General features: G+C 41.6%; 1 protein-coding gene across 6 annotated transcripts in view; it reads right to left on the reverse strand.

The window, feature by feature from the left end:
- slc20a2 (solute carrier family 20 member 2) overlaps positions 1–24,445 on the reverse strand; it is a 40,020-nt gene that overhangs the window by 11,226 nt on the left and 4,349 nt on the right. For 4 of the 6 annotated variants that reach the window (XR_002873922.2, XM_011478862.4, XM_023958929.2 and 1 more), the window contains exons 2-9: positions 8,367–8,937; positions 6,067–6,207; positions 4,893–4,978; positions 4,182–4,278; positions 3,984–4,103; positions 2,358–2,597; positions 1,066–1,693; positions 798–983 (exon numbers count right to left, since the gene is read on the reverse strand). Coding sequence is in view for 5 of the 6 variants with exons in the window: in XM_011478862.4 (XP_011477164.1) it covers positions 798–983; positions 1,066–1,693; positions 2,358–2,597; positions 3,984–4,103; positions 4,182–4,278; positions 4,893–4,978; positions 6,067–6,207; positions 8,367–8,655 (1,787 nt within the window). In the remaining variant the exon portion in view is untranslated. Of the gene's footprint in view, positions 1–797; positions 984–1,065; positions 1,694–2,357; positions 2,598–3,983; positions 4,104–4,181; positions 4,279–4,892; positions 4,979–6,066; positions 6,208–8,366; positions 8,938–15,453; positions 15,711–24,445 lie in introns of those variants that run through there. The other 2 variants (XM_078953268.1, XM_023958930.2) reach the window with 1 other exon arrangement.

Below are 24,445 nucleotides of genomic sequence, written 5' to 3' on the forward strand. Positions count from 1 at the left end.
ACCGAAAACTTGAACACTTAATGTCACAACTTTAGTTTCTGGACATAAACACAACAAAGTTCCAGACATTTGTTGCCATTTTGCTCATATTTGTCTACAAATCGCAATAACGATAAATTTGCGATTTATTATGCAGGCCTAGTATGTGACTGTTTAGGAATTTCTTCTCTGCTTTTTAAGTGTGTATTTAGACTGGAAAAATTCTTTGTTCCAGATCGAGTCCAGAACCTCCAGTTTGGTCTGTATTAAAAATTCTGGCTTCAAGCGGACCATTCTGTTCCAGGCCAAAGCTTGTAAGCAAAATCATGTGACTAGAGATCTCTTTAGTCATTGGCCAAGAACTACGAGGCCGGGTCAACACAACAAGAAGGACGAACGTGCTACACATTACAATTCTTATCGTGACAGTTAACTTATTAAAACTTTATATGTCGATTACCAGCTTCGGGAACAACAATTTACTAGTTCCGTTGGTACAGTGGAGGCCTGCTGCAAGGCAGTTACTGGTCAGGAGACGTGCTGTGTGAGCTTTAACTCAGAGGACGAGAGAAACTGCAGCGATGAGGAGACGTCAAGTATATTCTACATTCCTACGATGTTTATGTCAGCTACGGTGGCCATTTAGGTCCAGTTGTTCCGTTCAAGAACGGATCGTATTCAGACTGAGGAATCTCAGTCCGATTGGCACAGAGTTTTGGTACACATCCCTAGCCCATGGTGATTTTTTTCTAGTAAAACATTTCCTTGAGGAGATGTAGAGGTTCTCCTCCGTCACTCCTCTGTGGGGGCTTTCTCACCTTGAGGGAGTGATGGGTGTCAAATCTTTTCCCATGGTCTGGATGACGCGCCGCCCCCAAACCCACAGACCAGCACAGATGCCCACACCGCCATAGAACAGGAGCCAGATGGGAGTGGCTGCATCCTGCATCACACCTCCTTGTTCATAAATCATCCATAGAGCAACCAGCGGGCCAATGGCGTTACTGCAAAGACGAGGACATTTAGATATTCCACACTTGACGTTCTGCTAAAATTAGAAGAAAAAAAAAGGCGCCATCTTATCACCTGACGTCATTGCCTCCGTGTGCAAAAGAGCCAAAGCAGGCCGTGAGGATCTGCAGGAAGTGAAACAGCAGAAACACCTCTGACTTGTCCTTGTCCTCCTCGTGGTCCTCCAAGTCATCCAGAGGCTCTGGAGCTGGAGCTCCGTCTTCTGTGACCCCCTCCAGCTCTGTGGCCAGCTTCATCTCCACCCCACCCTCTTCTGCTTCAATCTCAGCCTCGGCAACAGCGTTGCAGTACGACGAGTAGCTATCGTAGCGTATCCTCTTCTTTGAGTAAGACACGCTGTTGCTTCTGCCGCCTGCCTCCCCCACCAGCTTTTCGCTGTCGTCCCGGGACTCTGAGCGCTTGATGGGCTGGACGGGCATGCCGCATATGGCCGCGGTGTAGCAGGTGTAGCTGTTGTTGCGGCGCAGCAGCCGGTAGTTGTTGTCGGGCGCACCAGAGACGGTGCGCTCGTTGTCCTCAGTGCGGCCCAGGTGGATTTTGTGAAGCAGGTCTTTGTACAGACCCGAGTCCTTGTGCACGGTGTGGTAGACCTGCCCGTCGCTACGCATGTGACCGTCAAAGCTGAAGCTGCCGTTGGCGATGGGGGATTTAAGAGAGCCGTTGGTCATCGAGTGAGTCCGACCTGGAAAGAAGACGATGATCAATTCCGTTCTGACCATCCAATACCAACAATGAAAGCAAGATTTAGGCATTTGCCCAAAAGATGGGTGGAACCTGGAACCAAGTTAATTCTGGCTACGCCATATACGGTACAAAAAACATGGGTTTTAGGTACTTCAATAAGAACACGTCGATCCCTTGTATTCTATTCAGTTTTGACGTTCAGTCATTTTACCTTTCCAGCGACTGTAGGCGGGATCATAAGAATAGGTGAGGCCATTAGGGTGGGCGGAGCTAAGCTAAATGGTGAAGGCAAAGCAAGTGAAAGTCCGGCTGTACTTCACAGCAAAAAGATTCCAATTCAACGATCTGATTGAAAGGAGTGATGAGAACAATGCCGCAAAAAAAAAAAAAAAAAGTCATGGCAATAAGCAGTGAAATGTGCAATTACTTCAGCGTGTGTGAAAACAGATTGAGTGTAAAGGCATAAAATAAAGCATCTTAGACATATTTAAGTGCTCTCCTTCCCCCTTTGACACTTTAAACGTTGCTTCTTTCCCCATTTTTAAAGCACAGGTTTGATTACCGTTTAGACACTGGCACCAGATAAAATACAATCTGAACCCATCCCTATTCACCGATGCTCAACAATATTGTCAAAAAAATTTATTGTAGTCCAAAGTTACCATAAACTCTGCCGTTTGGCAAGACGTGGCCTCCGTTCCCCAAGTTGGTGAGCTCCCCGCCGGAGTCGCGGGGGCCTCGGTCGCTGGTGCTTCCTGTGAGGGGCAAAACCGCCTCGTCTGTGCCCTTCGCTCCAGGTAGCTCTTTGAAGACCGGGCTCTCCTCCTCCTCTTCCTCCTCGGGAATCTTATCCAGGCTCTCGACAGAAATCCTGGACAGAGCCTGCTCCTTCTTTAACCGACCTGAAGGAGATCCAACAGTAGCTCAACGGTTCAAAAAGATTCTAAAAAAAAATTTACCAGTCAATTTTTTAAAGATGATAGAAATTTTACATCCACCCCCATTAAGGATAGCTAAACAAAAAGCAACCTGGTGTTACTGTCCCTCCAAGGCCTGGTCCTCAAGATTTACCACCCTGCTCGTTTTCTAGATACCCCTGCCCCAATCACTGTTGATCTGGATCAAGGGGGGCAAAGCTTTAAATTACTGAACACATGTGATCCAGGTAATTAGCAACAGGTAGGACATGGATGTTTTGGAAAACGAGCAGGATCATGGATGGCAGACCTGGGTTTAAAACATTGTAAAACTGAGTTATGCTGCGTTCACACTGAAGGCGATTTGCACGTCAATTTTGGGGTCAAAGTTCAGATATTGAAACTGGAAAAAAATTGTGCTGCAATGCCCAAAATGCACTGCTGTTAGACAGCTGTGTCTGACACTGAAAACACACTGCAGGACCTCTGATCGCATCTGTATATGACTCAACTTTGAAACTGGACGGCGTCTCTGATGCGTGAATCATGTCCGGTGTGAACGTAGCTGCAGAGTGAAAGAAATTCCACTCAGAGCAGAAATTATGCTATCAAAAGGGAGAAAAAAAAGCTTATTTTTAATCCCACCTGCAGTGGCAGTTCTACACAGACAGGGGCAGCAATTCGCCGGTTCCAGGCGGATCCAAACACCGTGAAATAACAAATAATATAAAACTATAGCGCTGAGCAGGCGCCCCATTTGAATTGCCCCCTGGGCAGCCGCCCGTACCTTAAACCGCTGCTGCCCACCTGGATGAACCCCGAGATCCTCAAGCCTGCAGAACACTTTTTTGATTCATTAATATGAATTTCTTTATTAAATAAGAATGAAAAAAATCTGTTAATATCAAGTCCTCTGCTTTTCGTTTACGTTTTTTACCATTAAGGCATTTTCAGAAACAACCTGTAATGATGGGCATACATCACTGAGTCAGTAGAAACAGTAGTTTGTGAGGAAATTTGATTGAGTTGCAGTCAGCAGACCCTTTATTACACAACAACCCGTCTGTCAGCAGTTGGAGGATTTAGTGTTACTTCAATATGTAGATGTTCAGAATCCATCATCAATAAAACATGAAGCTAAAACTTTTCCCTCTCTCGAAAATTTTTAGAGAACAGCGTGAGACCTGGGTAGACCACATCATTAGTCTGTCAGCGCTGTAACTGCTTTCTCAGCAAAAAGTTCAAACTAAATCCTTTTGTTGCTTTTAAAACCCAGGCAGAAGCTAAAAAAAGAAGACAGATTGTTTCAGCTGTTCGCTGCTGGAGGAGAGACAGTCTGACAGGTCCAGGCACAGACAAACGCAGACCCACTTGCTATTTTCTTCCGCATCCAGGGGCAGACGAATTTCCAAACCAGGCCGGCGCAGACCAGCGACCCCGCTAACGTGATGAGGAAGATGGCCCACACCGGTAGCATCTCCAAGCCAAGCACTACGGTTCATGAACACACATAAACTCGTAAGTACATTATGTTTGACTAATATCAGGATTGCAGCAGCCAGTCCTTACATGGGGCTCCGGTGTACATGATGGAAAATGTGTTGATCCCAATGGTGGAGGCGTAGAAGACAGGCAGCGCGCGCAGGCCATTAGGGACAGAATCCTCCTGAGCAACACATACAAAGAAATGATCAAAATGAGCTCATGATGTTCATTTAGATCAAATTACCTAAAACATTTAGGGATAAGGCAGTGGCCAGTTTACAAAATTTAATACAAAACACCCAGCTTTAAAACACTGCAACCCTATTTGTTGTGGTGGATTTTATACTTAAAAAAAATGTTCACACCAAACTACAGCAAACAGGAGAAGCAACAAGTTCTTCCTGCATTTGATGCAGCAACTCCACTGCAGCAGTGACCTCTGAATGGACTGCAACACCTCTCTGCTGCTCCGCACCAGTCTGCCTCTTACATAACAGATTCGCTGCTGTTGCCAAATCAAAAAGGTCTTTATCAGATGCCAGGTAAAATGCACTTGAAAGCCCATGTTTGCTTTTTAGCGTTTAAGCTCACGTGGACATCTCACTGTACATGACGAGAGTTCTAAAGTTTATTTGCTACATTATGCACAAACGTCACACGATTTTTTATTGTTTAGATTTATTGGATGAGAGTTCTTTAGTTGGCAACATTTGATCAAACCAGAAAGTATAAAGTTACATTAGAAAATATAAGATTTAGAGAAACGTGTGCAGAGGCAAGAAAAGCTTTGCCCACCTTGCTAAGGATGAAATATCTGATGAGCAGGAAGAGAAGGCCAGACATGAGTCCAGAGAGCAACGGGGAAATGAACCATGAAGCCACTGGAACATCAAGGAAACACATTTTAGTTAACAATAGAATAAAAAAATGACTTAAAACTGCAGCATCGGTCACTGAAGTCTGTCCCTGGTTTTCTTGTTCGCCTCACATTCATTGCTACAGTAACGTAGGGATTAGGTCTGAGCTTTGTGTTTGAATGAGCACAAAAGTCTAATCTGACATTGAACTTCAAATATTGTGATTTGGATTTAATGGAGCAAGAGAGCACTCAAGTTGAATAAAGCCTTAGTCACATGCACCAGTCCGCGGGGTTGACCCGCACAGCTGATGCCGGTTTTTGGGTTGTCTGGGCCCGTGGGGGGCCACATAGAGAGGAGCAGCTGAATCCTAAAGGGAGCACAGGTGTGTCTTGCCGTTTCTTTAAGGCCACCTCAAGGGACGCCAAAAAAAAGGAAAGTACGATTAGGTGCATGTGACAAGTATCAAAGTATATGTAGGGCTAGTGTAAGATGGCGTATGGGTGATGCTGTCATTCCATTCCCTAACACCACTCTCTAGTCGTTCGTTAGGAGCACGTACTGTTTCCTAGCTGACTGCACAAATGTAGCACACAAGTGCCTGTAGGATGCACACAAACTACGATCCAATTTCCAAAATAGAACATTCACTAATCATTCAGACCGTTTATACCGCCTCCATCATGCCTGTGTCTTACGTCCGTCCCTCTGCAACAGAATGCAAGCTTTACGCAGGAGTTCTACTTTCAGCCAGTAGATGCATTGATTTTACAGCAAAAAGCTGGAGAACAGGTAAACAGGTCCAGGTTTCTGTTGTGCATTCATACAATTTATTAAATTGATATATTTTAAATTTAAGGTGACGTGCCGACGCAATAACGTACATCTACACTGCGGATAACACAGTTGTCCACCACGGGTGACGAAAGTTTGATTTTGGAAGGGCAAAAACAAGAAATTATGGCAAAATATTAAAAAAAAAATAATAATAACACCCCATATTCAACCCCTTAGGGCAGTTGTGACTTAGGCCCTAAAGTGGAAACCACCTGAATTGGATTGGTGTGTATGATCATACACAAACGCCTTTACAAATAATCTTAAATCATTACCAATTTTAACGAGCTGCATCCACTGCACGCCCTTTGTGCCGATGGCCACCATGGAGAAACCGATGGTCGCTCCAACAATGCAGTGAGTCCCGGAGATGGGGAGTTTGAGGAAGGAGGCAATTAACTGCCAGACAGCCGATCCTGTGGTCAAAGCAAAAAAAAATGTCAGAAGGTAAGATAGTAAAACTTAAAACATACAAAATCCGCTAAAATTGTTCATGTTTGGCTATAAGAATCACTTTTTCCACTCTTCTCATATTGGAGCTTCTCAATGACAATGACTGAGTAAAGGCCAAATTTAGACCACATCAAAACTTGCTCAAGTCCCCAAGTCATAGCAAGTGAAATGGGTCTGCATAGCTCTAACAATTTGTTTGTGTGGGAACAGAAACACACATTGCCACTTCAATGCCATAGATTCATCTCAAGACAAACAGAAACAGCAACAGAGTGCCAGATTTTGAATGGAAAGTCCTTCAAATGTTTTTTTCCCTGTCCTCATGTCTCTGCATGTCAGACCAGAGTGACTCAAACAACTTGGTTTCTAAAGTTCGCCTCCTGAAGGTGGGCAGACAGGTTTAGACCAAGATAAGAGCAAATGCTGGTTAATGAAAGTCCTGTAAAAGCAGGTTAACTCGTATTTTTAAAAAGAGTAGAGTCTTTAAAAAAAACAGGTTTAATGATTTTCTCTGAAGAGGTTTTTTGTGCCCTGCAGCTTCTGCACAACAGTAAAACATAAATAAAATAAAAAGTCTCTTTCCTGTGTTTCAAAGAGACCCAAGCTTGTTCAAGTTCTGTCTGACCAATATGTCAAACCAAGAAAAAGGCTGGGGGAAGTCCAAAAGAATTAAAAAATGTTCAAGGTTTTAAAAACATGCTCTGTTAAAACTGATTATGTTCGCTATACCAAACCTTTTTCAGACCACGGTCTGGTTTAATAGACAATATTTGTCCGGACCAGCCTGTAAGAGGTTGAAACAGCGATTTTCTTTTTTAGCCTCCCTTAACTTTTGCTGGTGAAGTTTGTCTTCATCCTCTGTAAAATACAGCAGCAGCTTTAAACATTATTTGTACACTAGAGTTTGTGTAGGAACTATTAAAATGTTATATAGATTTTTCCTTAATCCATAACTGTCGACGTGACAAAAAAAAAAAAAAAAAAAAGAAAAATTTAAATAAAATACTTTTTTTTTTTTTTAAAGCATGAGACAGACTTTAGCCTCATCCGATGAATTAATACAAAAAAAGTTAATGAAAGTGGGGGTTTTCAATTATAGTAATAAACCTGAATCCAACATTTTAACAACTTTATATGTGACAGACAGTCGGTTGCTGAATATTATGCATTAATTCTGTGTTGTGTGGGAACAACTGTGGCTATAAATCCATTTTTGGAGTAAAGACTCCTGGGTTTTGTTTGTTAAATGCAGCTTCATTTTTTTTTTTATCTTTGAAGTCGAAGGCTCTTCAGTTTCCCCGTTGACTTTTTTTTTCTATGGGAAACTTTATCAAATACGTTTTTTGTTTTTAACTTTGCTATTTTGGGGGTTTCAATTTAGTGGCCGGCGCAGCCGCTTTAAGCAGATGTAAGAGAGAGAGCGACTTAACATGTGTCAAACAAATGAGAATCCAGTAATTTCCAAAAAAATAAATATACTTGAGAATCAGAATCAACTCAGGAGTTGATCTAAGGGCTTCCTCCAAGTAATGCCCCTTCCTTTTTTTACCCTATAATAATTTAAGGCAAATCTTAAGGGAAGTCCTCGTGGAGCTTTTAGGTCACATGGTTTGGTAACAATAATTAACTTTACTGGAGTATTTCAGTAGGTTGGCGGTAGTGTGAACAGGCTGGATCATTATTCAGATGCTCCAGAAACCCTCAAAAATGTTAAACCCACATCCAAACAGGAGTTTAGAAACACCTGTATGTGCAAAAGGAGAAGGGAAGACAAACCGAACCAGGACCAGATGCTACACAATGAGCCCAGATTCAGGCCACATGACTTCATGCTGACAGTCCAGACAAAAAGACGCAACTTTTCAGCCCATTTAGGTCATGATTTCTAGTCAGTTTCACTTAAGAATCAATTTACTTTAATGACTGATTTTGCTGCTCAAATTATCAGGTTTGATAAAAGAAATAATTGAATCGTGCATCTTAAAGCTCCAAAAATACATCTGATCTTTTCAAACAATAAAAGCATGATTAGGTCTACACCTTTACCAGAAGAGATGAATGAAGCCCAAACCCTCAGAAAACAGGTCATACGAGGCAAAAAGGACAGGGACGCTCAACTTACCGACCATGGCGCTGACCTCGCCTGCCATGAGAATGGGCACCGTGTCGTTGTAGAAGCTGACATCGATGATGCCCTTCCTGATCGTCTCTCCCACTTTAGCTCCAAGTAGTATTGAGCCCAGCGTTTCAAAGATGGAGGCCAGGATGCAGGCCTGCTTCAGCGTGACCACACCGGACCCCACTGCCGTGCCGAAAGAGTTGGCCACATCGTTGGCGCCAACCGAAAACGCCAGGATAAAGGCAATGACAAAGCCCAGAATAACCAGCCACAGATACGACTCCAAGTCCATGTTTGAAATGATTCTTTTTACACCAAAAAATTAAAAATCCAAGCTGGAGAAAAAAAATGATTTTAATATAGTAAAAAGGGAAAAGTGCTCTGTGCCTTTTTATTAGGAGGGCTCCAAGTCCACTCTTCTTCTTCGTCCCCTGTTTAGAAAGAGTTCGAGGGGAGAAGCACAGCTGCTAACTAAGAGTCTGGAGCCTAGTCCAAAGACTGGAGAGTAGTGATGGTTTCAGCACAGAACATTCCATAGTTTACAGTGAGGCAGCCGGTCTGCAGAATCTTCCACCTACAGGAGACAAAAGACAGAAACATATTAGAGGGTAAGCCATGATTACCACTATCTGACAACACCTCCATCTGATGGGACGCATCTGAGAAAACCCAAGAAAGCAAAGCATTATGTGAACAAGAGAGAAAAGTTAAACTAAAAAAGAACATGTTCTCCCCGTGCATGTGTGGGTTTTCTCCAGGGACTCCGGCTTCTTCCCACCGTCCAAAAACACGCTTGATAGGTTCATTGGTGACTCTAAATTGTCCCTAGGTGTAAATGCGAGTGTGTATGGGTGTGTGATATGTGGCCCTGCCTTTGATCACAAGTGGTCGTCATAGGCTCCGGCAGCCCCGTGACCCCAAAAGGGATAAAACTGATTAGATGATGGATGGATGTCTAGACAGACACTACAGTCTCAATTTTTAAGACACGAAAGTCCTGTTTTGGTTACCGGTTTATCAAACCAAATACGATCTTTGTCTTTTGATCAGTTAACTAGCACATCTAACTCTACGTGAACATTTTTTTTCTTTGATTCTAACAGGTTTAAGCAGTTAAAAACTGCTGCACTGCTCATTTTCTAACTGTTTTACAGCTTTAAATACCCACTACAGTCAGCAACAGTTCATCTCTGAGTAATTGGCAGGGCGGGTGGAATGGAGAGCAACCCCGCACCCTCTTCCCCTCACCCCCTCACCCCCTCACCATTGCTGAGAACTCTCCATTTACAAACCATCCTGCCACTTACAAGCTCACACGTCCCCAACCCAACATTGCCAGTGCAAGAAAAAAGACGAAAGCAATAATGGCGCTATCCAGCTGTACAGTTTTGAGCCAGATGCCAGCTTGGATCAGGACGTATCAGAATGGAGCGGAGCAGGGAGCTTATGGCGCACCCAGTGAATTTTTTCTGTCACCAATACTAGTTTTTCTAACTGCCTTTTTTCATCATATCCTGCTTCACAACGAATAAAGAAATACTCAGAAATGCAATGCTGAGCTTAATTTTCCTTAAATATATCAGACATAAAAAAATGCCACAAGAACATGTTAAAAACACCATAAATACAATTTTCATTGGAGTGGGTCTTTAAGGCACCAGACACTTTCAACAGATATTTCAATCCAAAAAAAAAATAAAAAAATGCCCACATTTCCAACAATCTGGTTAAACTGAACGAGAGATAATTTCATTACTTCCTGCCAATTCCTAGAATGCAACCCTAATAGGTCAAACTGAACAATGCATTTCTGTTCAAACCCTAGAAGAAGGGGGGAAAAAAATGCACATAAAGACTTTTGGGCAGTGACAATTGCAAATAATACAACCAAAGCTACACGATTTCTGAGTTTGAGTGTTTCAAAAAGAAAAACAAACTTTATTTGGATTCACAAAGCTCAGATTAATTTAGAATGGATTGTGTAGAATTTCCATTTATAACTAATTTTATTTTGTTATTGAAAAAAATATTTTTTTATCCAACTATCGAACAACAAAACCAAACATATGTAGTCAAAATGCAAATTCTTACATAAAAAAGCTAAAAGTACAAGAACTAGATTACTTGTTAAAATATCAGTGAATTTATTGAATGAATTTTGATTTTTGCATAAAAATCGGTTTGTTTTTACAAACAACCCAGCCCTAAAATATCTGGTAAAATATTCCATTTCATGATTGCAAACTGCTTTTAGTAACAGTTTACAAACAATCCAATGCAGCTGGAATGACCTTTTTGTACAAGGCCCGCATTTCCATGAAACAGATTTCTGTTAGACACGCCAAGTATGACAGATCGTCTTCTCATTTTGCCACCAGGCTGCTCAGTTACAGTCACCAGCAGAACACTGGCCAGATCAATGATGGACTTTAACAGGGGACGTAGCCTCCAGCTACGTCCGTTCAGCCTCTGCTGATTGCCCAATCGCCTAAAGTTTGTCCTTTTAGAGCGTCACACACTCCAGGGGAAACGGCCAAATTAGTTGATCACAGCCTGGACGGTGTGTAATAAATTAAAACCGGGTCATTCCGGAGGCTTGCTGACAGGGTTTTGACTGCAACCGTTTGGAGACGGATGCAGAACCGCTTCCAACATTGCAACAACCCTCTAGTACAAAGCACCCTCTTTGGATTTACTGTAAAGGGGAGGGTCTCAGAAATTTAAGACGCCCAAAAGCAGCAAAACAGATAAAATCCCTTCGGCAGGACATCTTGTGACGTCAAAATGTAGCCTGAAACAGATGATTCCACTTGAACTGGAGCCACTCACCGACAGTCTTTCTGTGCGTTTGTGTGTCAAACCGAATCTTTGCTCTTTCAGCCCCACCGTGGCTGCAGCAGAGCTCCAACTCTGGATGTTACACAACACGTCTGTAACAAGCTTCGGAGAACACGTTCAAAAGAAAATTGAATTGGGTGGGAAAAGAAATCATGCCGCATTGGTTGAAGTTTGCAATGCAGTAAGAATATCAGCAGAGGAGGAGCTGCTTCTGGCCCAGAAATGAGGGACACAAAAAAAACAACAACAACACAGCTTTCTTAAGATAATTGGATGTTGCAGTGGAAGAAAGAAAAGGCCATTTTCATTTTACAAAAAAAATAAAAAAGCACAAGGACACCAACAGTGAAGGAGGTTGCAAGTGGTATGAAACGTGCAACGCCACAAAACGACTCATTGTAGGTTTTATCACTTCCTTCCCCTTTACTCTGTGCATGGATGAGTAATGCCAGTCATTTCAAAGGGGGCGCTGCTAGCACGTTTATTTCCACGCTTAATCCAGTTGTTGTTAAAGGTGAGCGTTTGGTGGAAAACAGCTTGAAAGGCTGGACTAGAACATTCTCTCAGCGTGAACAGACTGCGTGCTCTGCACAGTGCGGGGGCATGCACATCTTTTCAAAATAACCCTCAGCCTGTGGTGACGCACGCCTCCAAAGCCAGAGGTCCGCATGGAACAGTTGAGGTCATTCGCCGCTATCCATTGTCCTTTGCTAAACGGCAAAAAGCCGACCATTTGTCTCCATGTAACCTCTGCATGCGCTCAACTCGCACGGTGACTAAATTAATCAAAGTCTTTTCCAATTTCCATGTGAGAATCTCATTAGTAAACAAAATGAATTAGAGAGATTAACCGATTAACTGCATCTCTACGATTAATCATTCGTGAAATGATTAATAAATCAGCAGAAACCTGAGATTTTTGAAAATCCACCATATAAATTGACACGTTTAATGAAAACCGAGTAACACACTTCATGTACCACACTTCAGGCACAGTGTTAATAAACATGGTGCTTAGAAAAAAAAAAAAGGTCACAAATACTAGTTTGCTTACCTCGCAAGTATTATTTCAGAGTATGTAGATTGAATTGGGGCATATGTAGGTTATTTTTAATGGTGTATTTTGGTGTAAGGGAAGAAAAGACTAACAAATACAAGTGGTTCACTGATCAGTAACCTGACTAAAGAAAAAATTAAAAGAGACCAGTATCTTAGGCTTTGGTCACTTACACCCGCACAGGTTTTTGGGTTGTCCAAATCTTAAAAGAAGAAGTACGGGTGTGTCTTGTTCACTTGGGGCTCATACGGTCACCTCAAGGGATGCCATTGAAAATGGAACGTACCATTGTCTTGTGTGTGGCAAGTGTGTCGTGAAGTTTTTGTAAGATAAGGTAAGTCACACACACCAATGACGTACAGGTGATGCCGTTCTATGGTGCCCTTATGCTGCACTTTGGTCGTTAGTATGGTGCGAGTTCTGGCTCTGACTGACCCCACGCGAATGATGTTTGCATGTGATCAGTACGTGCCCATAGGATGCCCACAGAAACTATGCTCCGATTGTCTAATTTCCTCATTTCTAGTAGTCAGTTCAGAAAGTCCTGGGTTTTATTTTGCCAATTGGCATCCACAATTAGTCTAATCCATGTATTTATGTCCAAAAGTATTTGTTTACACAAGAAGTGTTGGGCTTTGGACAGCAGTTACAGAAAGCTACTACCACACCATTTCAGCAATCAGGTTCAATGTCCTATTAATTCAAAGCTGCTTCGTCATATACAAGGTTCTAGACTCACTTTGTACTGTGGTTGCATCAGTGTGTTGAAGGTTTTTTTTTTTTTTACACCAGCACAAAAAGGTAGGTGCCCCTACATTTTCAGCCGCATAGCATTTACCAGCAGTTTTACAGGGTCACTTTTTGTTCTTCAATTGCTGTCCATTTGCTGCTGCTGACAGGGAGAGGGGACGCTCGGGCAGCACTTTTATTACACCAATAAATGGGTTTCCTGGATGTATTAGAACTTTTAGTTATAAAGAAAGGAACTTTTGCCAGCTGCGGTCTTCCCACACCTTTAACATATATGCAGTGCATTATATTATGGGCTTTACTGCACCCGAGTGGTCAAACCACCCTCTTGGACATGAATACACCAGACTATTTTAGGACGGCAACCCCCCGCACCACATTGTTTCCATACAGTTTACTAAATAATCAGTTAACACTTTGGCTTAACCCTTTAAACACTGGAGCTAAAGCTTCTTTCCACCACTGTTGGCGCCTAAAACGGATTTTGAGATGGAGAAAACAGCCTTAAGCTTCACTTTCTGGATTGACAATAAGAAGAATGTTCCAAAATATAATGAGAGCACCATTCACGGGTTCCTGTAAAAAGCTAACAAAAAATGATCTTTAGGTTAAAAAAAATATTTTCCAAAAATATTTTAATCCACCGGAGTTCTGCAATGCAGAATAAATAATCCCTCTATTTAATAAATGCATTACATTTTTCCTGCCATGTGCAGTACCACCGACAGCCTTATGGGGTCGCTGTTCTGTGCCATTTGACCCACAGCTGCAATAACCTCTAATTTTTCTGACTAGTCTGCTGACAGATGCGGAACAGGCCTGAACAATCCTGACAAAAAAAAAAACAAAAAAAAAAGTTGCTAATCTGTCGTTTAATCTGCCATCATCCTCTATGACTCGCCACTATGACCAGTAATTGGAAATAGAGATGAAAACATGCAGGAATAACTACACCCCGGCCAATCAGAGGTTAGCTCGTACCAATCACTCTCTATGATTGATTTAGACCAGTGTTTTTCAACCAGTGTGCAGCGGCACACTAGTGTTGTGAGATGGTCAGGTGTGCCGTGAGAAATTACCCATTCACTGATCTAAAAACATTTACCATCTCCAGGATATCAGCTCTGTGTTCATCCATACAGGCCCTGATAAAACTCTTAGGAATATGAAAGATCATAAAATACTTTTTTCTTTGTGTTTTTTATTCTAATAAAGACACTTTGATAAGAATGACGGTACCGCAATTTAGCCGCAGCTTCAGCTCCGTTTTCTGAAAAGTCTTATCAAAGTTTTATCAAACATATTGTGATCATATAATTGTTCTAGAATTACTACTGCCTTTGCACCAACATTGAAATAAATATAAAAAATAAATAAATCACAATTTAGAAAGAATACATTTGGCTTTTTGTGAGGTTACATAAAATTGCATGTTATAAATAAACTGGAGGAAAAAACAACTACTAGGGTAAAATTTCAAATAATTTAGTTGAAAATTATTACGGATAACTAACCACTTTTATGACATCTTTTTGAGAAAAAAAACAGCTGCAACTTCAGCTTTTTCTGCCACAATTACGGTATCAAAAAAATGCACGCGAGATTGTGGAGGGACTGTAGATCAATACAGACTATAGAGTTTCTCCTTTTTTCAATTTTTGAAAAAAAACAGCTACGATTTGAATACTGTTTGTATATTTAAGAGTTTGCAGTTTAAACTACATTTATAAAATTATTTTTAACACCCATGTTGCAACAAAATCCTTCATACAGCAGGAAAAGTCTCTTTGCTCACCTCATCCCCAATTTTTCAGGCTCTCTGTTAATTGTTGTTTTCCAAAATGAACAAACAAAAACCAAATTGTTAAAAGCCATTAGGAAAAATGTTGAGTTCTCCAGGTTTTAAAACCAGAAAGAAAACTGCACCTGACAGACAGGTTAGAGGGATTTTCAACAGCCCTGATCATTCTTGTGCAAGTTAAAATTAGGCATTTTGTTTTGGACACAGAATTCCACAGATAGTCCAGCAACATCCCCTACTCCCCCCCAGTGTTTATACTGTGACAGCACCAGCCTCTGGTGGCATGTTGAACTGTAAAAATGTGAGCAAACTGCTTACTGCAGTTTCTTTCCTAACCGTTTGCCGCCGCTGCTGAAAAGCTCTCATTAATCTGCCTGTGTTGCCACTGCACCACAGCTGGTGCAAACGCTGTCACGAGCTACAGCCTGCATTGAGAGGCAGTTACGCTCTCCAAGCACAGCTTTAACCCCCCCATGCCAGCTGGTTGCTGTACCTGAAGCTTCAAAAATTCTGCCGTCTGTGCCACCAAGGACGCGCCGTTCAACAGATGCCAAGTTCAAATGAACGACTTGGGATCAAGGACGATATTTGTGACACACAATCAGGTACAGTACAGGAGCAGCAGAGCATGAAAAGCTACTCACCTTCATCTCTCCTCACCTCTGAGGAGCCAGAAATGACAGCGATGAATGTCAAGGGAAACGACAACAAGACGATGGAGTCAGCATGCACTAGCCTTAAAATAAAATTAGGGGGAGAGCTGAAAAGAGATGAGTGGAGGGGGAAGAGGAAGCTTGGAGGGGAATCAGCAGGTTGGAGGTGTTGCAGGACAGAAAGGGAGGAGTGCAGGCTAACAAGCTAGAGGGAGACGGCGAGCCACTCAGCCGGTTGAGTCTAGACGGTCTTTGAAAGAAACATATCTGCATTCAATGCACAAACGAGCCAATGAGAAATAAATGTCGCAGGAGCTGTGCTGCACAGCTGACTGGCTGTCAGTGTGCAGAAAGGAGGGACGGGCTGAGAGCGGCCAATGCGTGTAGAGGGAATAACTGACAAGTTTGGGGGGTGGGGGTGTGTGGGGAAAACCATGCAGATCAATCCAGAGGTCACAAACTTTTCCTTCTTCACTTGTGACCCAACCCACAAAGATTTGATGCCTTAAAGGACAAACGTGCGTCAAACAGCAGCATAAAGCAGGCAAAGGCCGTCAGCTTTAATCGACTAGTTGTAAGAAGAAGAAAAAAAAAATCTGTTTAAATCAAGGGGACTGGCTTTGGCCGCCCAACACAGAAACTCAAACCATGGACACAATTACATGCTGGAATCCACCCATCATTTCTCACTGCAGCAATTGTTCCTTTTAAGACGAGCTCAACAATATAGCTCTACGCTGCTCAGCTTCAGAATGCAGCAAAAAGAATACACACAGACAGGATAAAGAAACCACCCGTCTAAGCTCCCTATGCTGCATTTTCTTCACACCAACGAAAGAATAAAAATAAAAAGACGAAACCCCTAAAACTGGACTGATCTCGGGGTCATTTTCAGCAATCCTCCATTACATGCCAAGATAATTTGTGGAAGTCGCATTGCCATCTTAAGAGTGTTACACGGAGTACTAAACAAATAGAAATTTAAATTATTCCAATATTCTGCTGCAAACACGTCAAGCTAGCACAGCCGGCATTTTCTTCTCCGAGTTAAAGTGTTCCCATAATTTCATAAACCCAGAAGACTAATGTTGTGTTCGTCAGAGTTCCTGCCGGTTTCCCCTCTATCATCTACCCTTCTGTCCTCCAGCAAAGTCTGCCTGCAAAAAGCCAATGTGCGTCAGCTGCACCTGCTGCCTGCGACTCTGCTTCACAGCAGGGAGGCGCTGTGTCGCACAACGCAAACACACACAAACCCCACGTACACACACTGCAAAGTCAGGCTCAGTCAGCCTGCCATGGAAGTAGGGGGGGTCTCTTAAGAATGACAACAACGAGGCATGTTTCTCTACAAACCATCTTCAAAGGTTCCTCGTGCATCAAATTTCCATAAACACTTATTCTGCAACAAAAGAGGCCAACTGTCAAAAAACAGATGCCACAGAACAATAGATTCAAAGAGATCTGCAGGGGGAAAAAAAAGCTCTTGAATCCAGTTTAATCTGAATTTAAAGCTCATATTCTGGATGCAGATTACAGCAAATCACAATGAAGAACTGTTTCCAAAACACAATCCTGTCAAAGGTTTACATCTATACTGCAAGGTGACACGTAGAACAGGAACGGCTCTAATGAGGAGTGTAGTAGAATGCTAATGATAAGATGTTTTCAGGGTCACCGCTACTGTTTATGAACAGACAGTCATAAACTACAGCAAGTTAACCATCAACACCAGAGAATGTTTAGGTAGATTTCCAAAGGTTCATTAGCAGCAACAAGTTCAGAGCTTCAACAAGACAAGTCTTCAACAAAAAGCTCCAAAACACAACATTGTTTAGGGTAACAAAATCCATCTTTAGCTGGTCTCTTATACCCAAAGTTGGTGTATTTTTAAGGCTAAAGTATTTGGTAGTTGGTGACTTTAAGGTACATTTTGTTTTTAGGAAATTGAAGACCATAAAAAGATGTAAATTTTTAATGAGATTAAAATTACCTGAAACAAAAATTACCAAACAATCGGCTAGTATTACATTTATCAACAATAAATCAAATGTTGGTATAACAGCAGACAACCCCCACCCCCACTACACCCCCCACATACAGCTACTTGTGTTAGCCTTATGTTTGAATTCTCCTAAGGTCATCTCTCTCTGGTTTCAGTGGACAGAGGTTTGCCCCCCCCCCCACTTTGAAATGGCGAAGTGACTAAGGAAGCTCCTCCCCGACAGTTTCAAGTAACGGGGGCCGACCCGCTTAACTGTCTTTGCACTGTTTTTACTCCAACATTATGTCTGCAAAGATGGTTCACCAATCATTTGGTATCATTTTAATACAATAAAGACCACAAAAATGTTTAATTTTGGGGGGGCAGAAATGCATCTTCATGTATTTTTAGAAGAATCTGAGGACAAATCTAAAGCATAAAAAAATCCCTAATGCCTAAGCAGCACCAAACAAAGACAGCAGGCTGAAAATAAATCTGTGAGCTGCAGAACTTATTACTCACCGCTTAGAATAACCCAAAAGCCTCATAACAATCCTAATAGAACAATCAACATGCATCAGACCCAACAGCCTCATAACCTGAAGTAAAGTCCAGCATGTTGGGCTTTCATGTGACCAACACAATTGGCCTCATTACCGACCAACAGCTGAGGCTTTTTGATGCTGTTGACTTCTTTCCTCTCGGTCATCCATGATCCTGAAGGTTGTGGTCACCTTAACCTCGACCGCTCTTCCCAAAAGACAGTTTTTCCATAAATCTGGACTGGTGTGCAGTATTATATCAAGCCATCTTCATCCCTGTCCATTGACTTCTGCTCTTCCATCGATCCATCCCTCTACCTTTCATATAAACAAAAACGATCTGTTCTGTACTCGCTAAAGACCAGCAGGACTTCAGAGCTAACCCTTTTGTCTCAGCGGTTAGGATTGGTAATCCACCGCTGGCATGCTGGCAGACTTTAAACTGTGTTACTGGGGCAAAGTGGGTCTTTGTATGTGGGACTGTTAAGACCAAAAGCCTGAAAGGGATGACGTCCACAACTTCAATCTCAACACATCAGTTTTTTTGTTTTAATGACTTGGTAACATCTAACGATCTTTAAAAAAAAGGAAGGTGTCATGGACCAAACACATGGGAGTGTCACACTATTCATTAAAAAACATTTTGAAGAAACAAAGGTTGTGTCTTACTACCTGGTGCAATATAAGGCGTACACCATTTTTCGGGGTGTCAACAATTCCAATATCCAGTACCATGGAAATTTCCCAGAAGTCTCTGCGAGAAACTAGTGTGTTTTGATGCAGACTATATTGGGGAACATTGACCACAATGTACTGCGATTGAACAATTATTTGAAGATGAAGAAAAAGCCCCCTGGCTAGGGGAGTGACGATAACCGCATCACCGCACGTTTTTTGAAAGTTCTTCATATGGTGCGTGATTGGAACTATGATTAAACACATTCATCTTTGCTGATAATTTACTTTTTCTGCTAGGCCTGTGTTCAGACTTCAAGGGCTTCTGGGGGAAACCTTTTATTACTGTTCTCCTTCACTCCCTCTACTCACACACGCGCACGGTTTTAGAAGCACACACACACCGTCATCCTACAACAGAAGTTTCCGTCTTGCGTGGAAATACGACAAACTTACTGCGTTCTAATTATTCATTTCCATTGTATTCATTTCCATCTAGTAGTCTACATACAAGCAAATGCATCCGAATGGAGAGGAGCAGGGAGCTTGTGGCCCACCCAGCGTAATTTCTATGTCACAAATACAATTAATTTTAAACAGCATTTCTTTTGTCTGATCCTGATTCACAATAACTTGAATAAAGAAATACTCAGAAAAACATTTTTAAGCCTAAAATTTATTAATTTTTCTATTAATATATTAGAAAAATGCTGCAAGGACATGAAAAACAATTTTCATTGGAGTGGGTTTTTTAATTAAAAAAAATATATATATATAAACAATTTCTTTTTATGGTTTTTTGTGAGACCAAAATGAATTGCAATTGGTTTCTTGGGTTTTAGCAGGCAGACACTTGGATCTAAAAAAGTGAGAAGGGTGATCTATTGTTTCACCTCTCACATGTATGTTTCTTTAGGTTTTGCTTTCTGGGAAAGTTCTGCAGGACACCAGCACCCTGCCAAAGAACCAGCGAGCAGCAGGTTAAACAAGGACGAGGATGCTGTTACACTGGACCATACCACAGAGGAACAAAGGCAACAAGTCATTACAACCTCTATTTTTGGATGCAGGCAATGAACATTTTTACTATTAATAAGCATTTTCTGGGTGTTTTACACATGTAGTAACATCACATCATAGCAGTTTTAAATACACATTTTCTAGCTTGTAAAATTCTTACATAAGTCTGTCTAAATGAATTACAGAGACTGAAGGGGAAAAAAAAGAATAACAGAAAAGTACAGAGGAAAAGAAAATGAGAGTGAATGGTCCCACCTAAGCTGGATCTGGTGGCCTGTGCCCTCCTGCTCTTAATCCTGGCTTCCAGCACATGACCCAGCTAACAGTATTATGAAGTGCTTTGACTAGACCTGCTTCTGGGCACACGTAGTGAAAGACGACACACGAGTTCCAAGAACACATGTGCATGCACACACTCTTAACTAAGGTTGGTGTTCACGATCTGAGCTCAATAAAAAATAAAAATAATAAAAAAGGATAAAGGTGTGGAAGTCAGTGAGTCAGTGGATTAGCCTGGCACCGATTTTCTGCACAAAAACTAGGAATAAAGCCTAAATATGCCGCCCTCATTAATAACCGAAAGGCAGTTTATTTAGCTATAATTCTACTTCATTTTGTAGTTTGCTGCATTACTTATGATTGAATGAACGCTTTTACAAATGGGGTCTAGGAATACCATCTAATAATGTGGTTGGCTTAGTCCCACAGCAGTTTACTGGAGCTGATCGGAGATCTGTCAGCATTTAGATAAGATGTCCCCATCGTCTCGTTAAACACAAATACTGCTCAGCTTCTTCTCACAACAAACCGGATCATTTTCTCCTCTAAAAGACAATAAATTTCACATGACAGAGAACATATGAAGGACCAGATGAAATTCAATCATACAATGGAGCAGAAAAATATACAGAAAAATACACATGTTGTGTGTTAAGGAAGTTTTAATCAGTCCTGTTCATTTTCCATTTGCTTGGTAATACATTAACTATGGAAGTAAAAAAATATACATGAATCCACCATCTGCTGATGAACTTGTGTGTTTTACAGTTTTATTTCGTGTTCTTGTGGCATTTTTCTGAGGGAGGACATGCATTAAGGAATTTAAGCTCAAAAATTGCGTTTTGAGTATTTCTGTATTGAAAATCTTACTCATTGATGTGATCCAGGTGTCACTCTGACTCCAGGTACAAACATTTCCAGTGACGGCATCCTTTGAGGCAGTGCTTTTGACGTGTCCTACTTCCTTTGTGTCCTGAGAGCAGCCACAGCAGGATCAGGGGTGAGGACAACACACTCTGACAAATATTCTGCTCTTCTTCTGGGGAACGGAGGTTTGCCTGTCTGAACTAACTTTAATCCGGTTGGGCTGAATTATTTTTGAGACTGCCCCACCGTCCACATCAAATTAGTGCCTTGTGTCTGGCCCACAGGGAACACAAAGCTCAGACCCATTATTTTCATTGGGTATCCCAGACTTTTAAAACAAAGCCTCTTAGAACATATGTGATTTCATTTATTTATTTATTTTTAAAGAACAAGCTGCATTAGGATGAAGAGCCTGCAGGTGAAGTCTGTCCAAACAGAATTTTGTGTTGCTCCTGCTTTATAATAAAGGGTACATTCAAAATCAAGAGAACTTGTTCAAATGCAGGTTTATAAAAACCTTCCTTGCATGTTATTCAGTCACACTTCAGCAGAATTGAGGGAATGTTCTGTGTTTCAAAACATGTTTTTGGGGAAATAAGCCCCGTTGAATCCATCTAATAAATCAAATTGGACTCCTCTGATGCTCAAGGCAGGACAGACCACCAGGCAGGACTCAGGTGGTGAGATGTTCTCCAATTCAGTTTATTTACGAATCACCAGCTTACAGCCAAACAGCCTCAGAGCTCTATACAAAAGCGCCAGGTGCCGCTTTATTAATTATGAATATTATATTCTAATTCCAATAAAGTCAGATTATCTTCATTGAACACTAATAGTCATAAAGGGCTAACAAAATTACATCAAAAAGGTTTTCGACGTAGTCGCTGTACTGGTGACAGTTCTATTGTCTGAAGATAAGTACATTTTGTGCCCTTTGTGCTGCATAATTTTAAAAAGTTTAACCGAACCCCCTTTTCAACTACTGATGCAAGTAGTTCATCTGTAAACTAGCAGGAGAGTGTGTAAACAGAGAGCTTTCCCACCGACAGCTGAGAGGTTTAGCCATCGCTGTATTTTATCCGGGCTGGGGACTGGCACAGGGAGATCCAGACTTGGGCCCCCTTATGGCTACATAGTTAGGCTGCAGTGCGAAGGGCCCAAGGACCCACAATGGAAGAAGCTCATTGCACACCCTGGGAATCGAACCCAGATATCCCACATGTCAGCTTGACTTGACCAGCTACTTTTTTTTTTTTTAATGGCTGTAAAAAATGAATTCAGTTATCAAGGAATTAAAAAAAAAAAAAAAAAAAAAAAAGTGTCTCTGCCTTTCACATTGAAAGTAATACCCCAAATTCCTTGCCCTCAACATATAATTTAGAACAGAAACATTTAATGTTATTTGATATTTATTTTTTTGGGATGGTATGCAGAAGTTTGCACTGCTTAATAAACCCTTAAAAAATAAGAAAAGCATCAAAGGAGGAAGATTCAATTTAAAATATGAAATGGAAAGTTTAAATAGGAGCAGATTCAGTACACGCCACAGTGTGCGCTGTTGAAACACGGACAAGTAATGGAAGAAAAAAAGAAAAAGGGACATTTAGAAAAGCCTGCAGGTGAAGTCTGTCCAAACAGAATTTTGTGTTTCTCCTGCTTTATAATAAAAGGGACAAGTAATGGGGAAAAAAGAAAGGACATTTAAGAGTATGCTAAGCAATCAAAAACATGCAATGAAGCACTCAAGGCATTTTTTTTGAAGCTGTGGCGTAATGCATGCACATCACAAAGGGAGCACAGGTACTTCTGAACAATGTGAATGTGAAATACTCTATTTTACAAAATGACAAACTTATGGACAACTGTCTTTCACTTCAATCCACCACTATTGTCTGATTTGATTTACTGCCAACCAACAAGCTGGCATTTAGATGGAAAGCCCTGGTTTTGGGACGCCGCCCCCTCCTCCCAACATCACGGCTCTTTGGTGTCACATATCCACCACTAACTCTTGTTGCTAAAGGCTGTGGGAGCGGCGGAATGATTTGGCTAGAAATAGCTTTGTCACATGAGTGTGCAGTGACCAGTCAACCAGCTGCTCGTCCTTAGATGGAGAACTGCCCCGTTTGAACAGTTGAGTGCAACAGGACGGCAACATTATCATCAACACATCACAAAAGAAAGGCGCATGGACGGGCGAGTCCGTCAGATCCTTAAGTTCATACATGCTTCTGAGGACAGTGATGCACAAACGTGTTTTAAACACTTTGACAATGTTTTAAAATGTCCAAAAATCTTCAACACTTATTTACAAAAAGATCTGAAACGACATTCCCAACGTCAACATTTTCCCATTCATGCTTTTCTTTTCAGCTTTGTCTTCAAGTATCTTTCAACCCCCCACCAGGACTATGGGACACATGCATGACACAGCTATGATATCACCTTTCTGACACACCTAAGACAAGCGTACAGTCCTAACAAAAAAACAAAAATAAAAAAAAGAATGACATTACAGTAGAGGTTAGAACAGAGAGCCGATCTATTCTTCCCATCAAATAGAAACCACAACGCCTCACAGTTTAGCAGTAAACCCACCATTAGCATACTTAACACCAGGCCAGAACACAAACAAGAGACGCTCTGTGTGACAGCGCTTTGAAACAGACCCTGCTGCTCACAGAAGGCCACCAGAGACACTACAAAACAGCTCTCATGGTCCAGGCAGGGTGCAGAACCAGGCCAACAACTGGACAAAGGGTCAGGGAAAGAAATCCTTTTCAAAAAAGTAATACTTCTTATGTTGTGGCAACCCTTTTTTTTCCTTTTTACAAAAATTGAAGTCATTTCATTTCCTTAACAACAGTGATGTGTGGGAACCTCTCAACTATTTAAATGAGTTCTCTTATCCTAAGCAATCAGAGCAAGAAAAGCTTAGAGGAAAGTCTAGAGTCAACATCATGAATAAATTATTTAGTTGTTGCAACACCAGAAAAGATGAACACTACACCAAAAATCAGCCGTTCTGTGAAGGCACGTGACTTAAAGAATTACAGTAAGTGTCATCCAGTCAGGCAGGCGTGATGACTGTCAGTAAGAAAACATGGATTACAGAAAGCTTAGAACAAAAACATATGTATGATGCATGCCTAATGCAAATACAAGAGCAGATATTTGGCAGCTAATTTGCCCTAAAATTTGATCTGTGCATGATGTTTTTACCTCCAATATTCATTCTATCCTTCCTCTTCTTATCCCACTCTAGTGGTTGCCTCTTCAGTATTCTCCCCCCCCCAAAAAAAAAAAAAAAACTAATGCCATCCACTCCACATAACCAGTGGAATGACCATCCAGACTTTCTGTAATGACATGCATCTCTGGTACATGCACGGGCATGCACGCACGCTAGGCTATCATGTGATGTTGCTATGGAGAAGCAGCACTCAGACATAAGAGGGGGGATTGTGCTCTCGGGGCAAGGTGGGTTTATCAGACTGCTCTCCGACTTCGCCACCAACCGAGCGCAGAGTTGACTCCACTTCTGGCAGAAGGGTCAGAACGCAGGGGATCCTGAGAAACCCTGACAGCTCGCCATTTTCACACTCCCCGCTTTAGAGGA

This window comes from Oryzias latipes, chromosome 9 (genome assembly GCF_053564925.1).
Source record: "Oryzias latipes strain Hd-rR chromosome 9, Olatipes_Hd-rR_3.1".
In the NCBI taxonomy this organism is placed as follows: Eukaryota; Metazoa; Chordata; class Actinopteri; order Beloniformes; family Adrianichthyidae; genus Oryzias; species Oryzias latipes.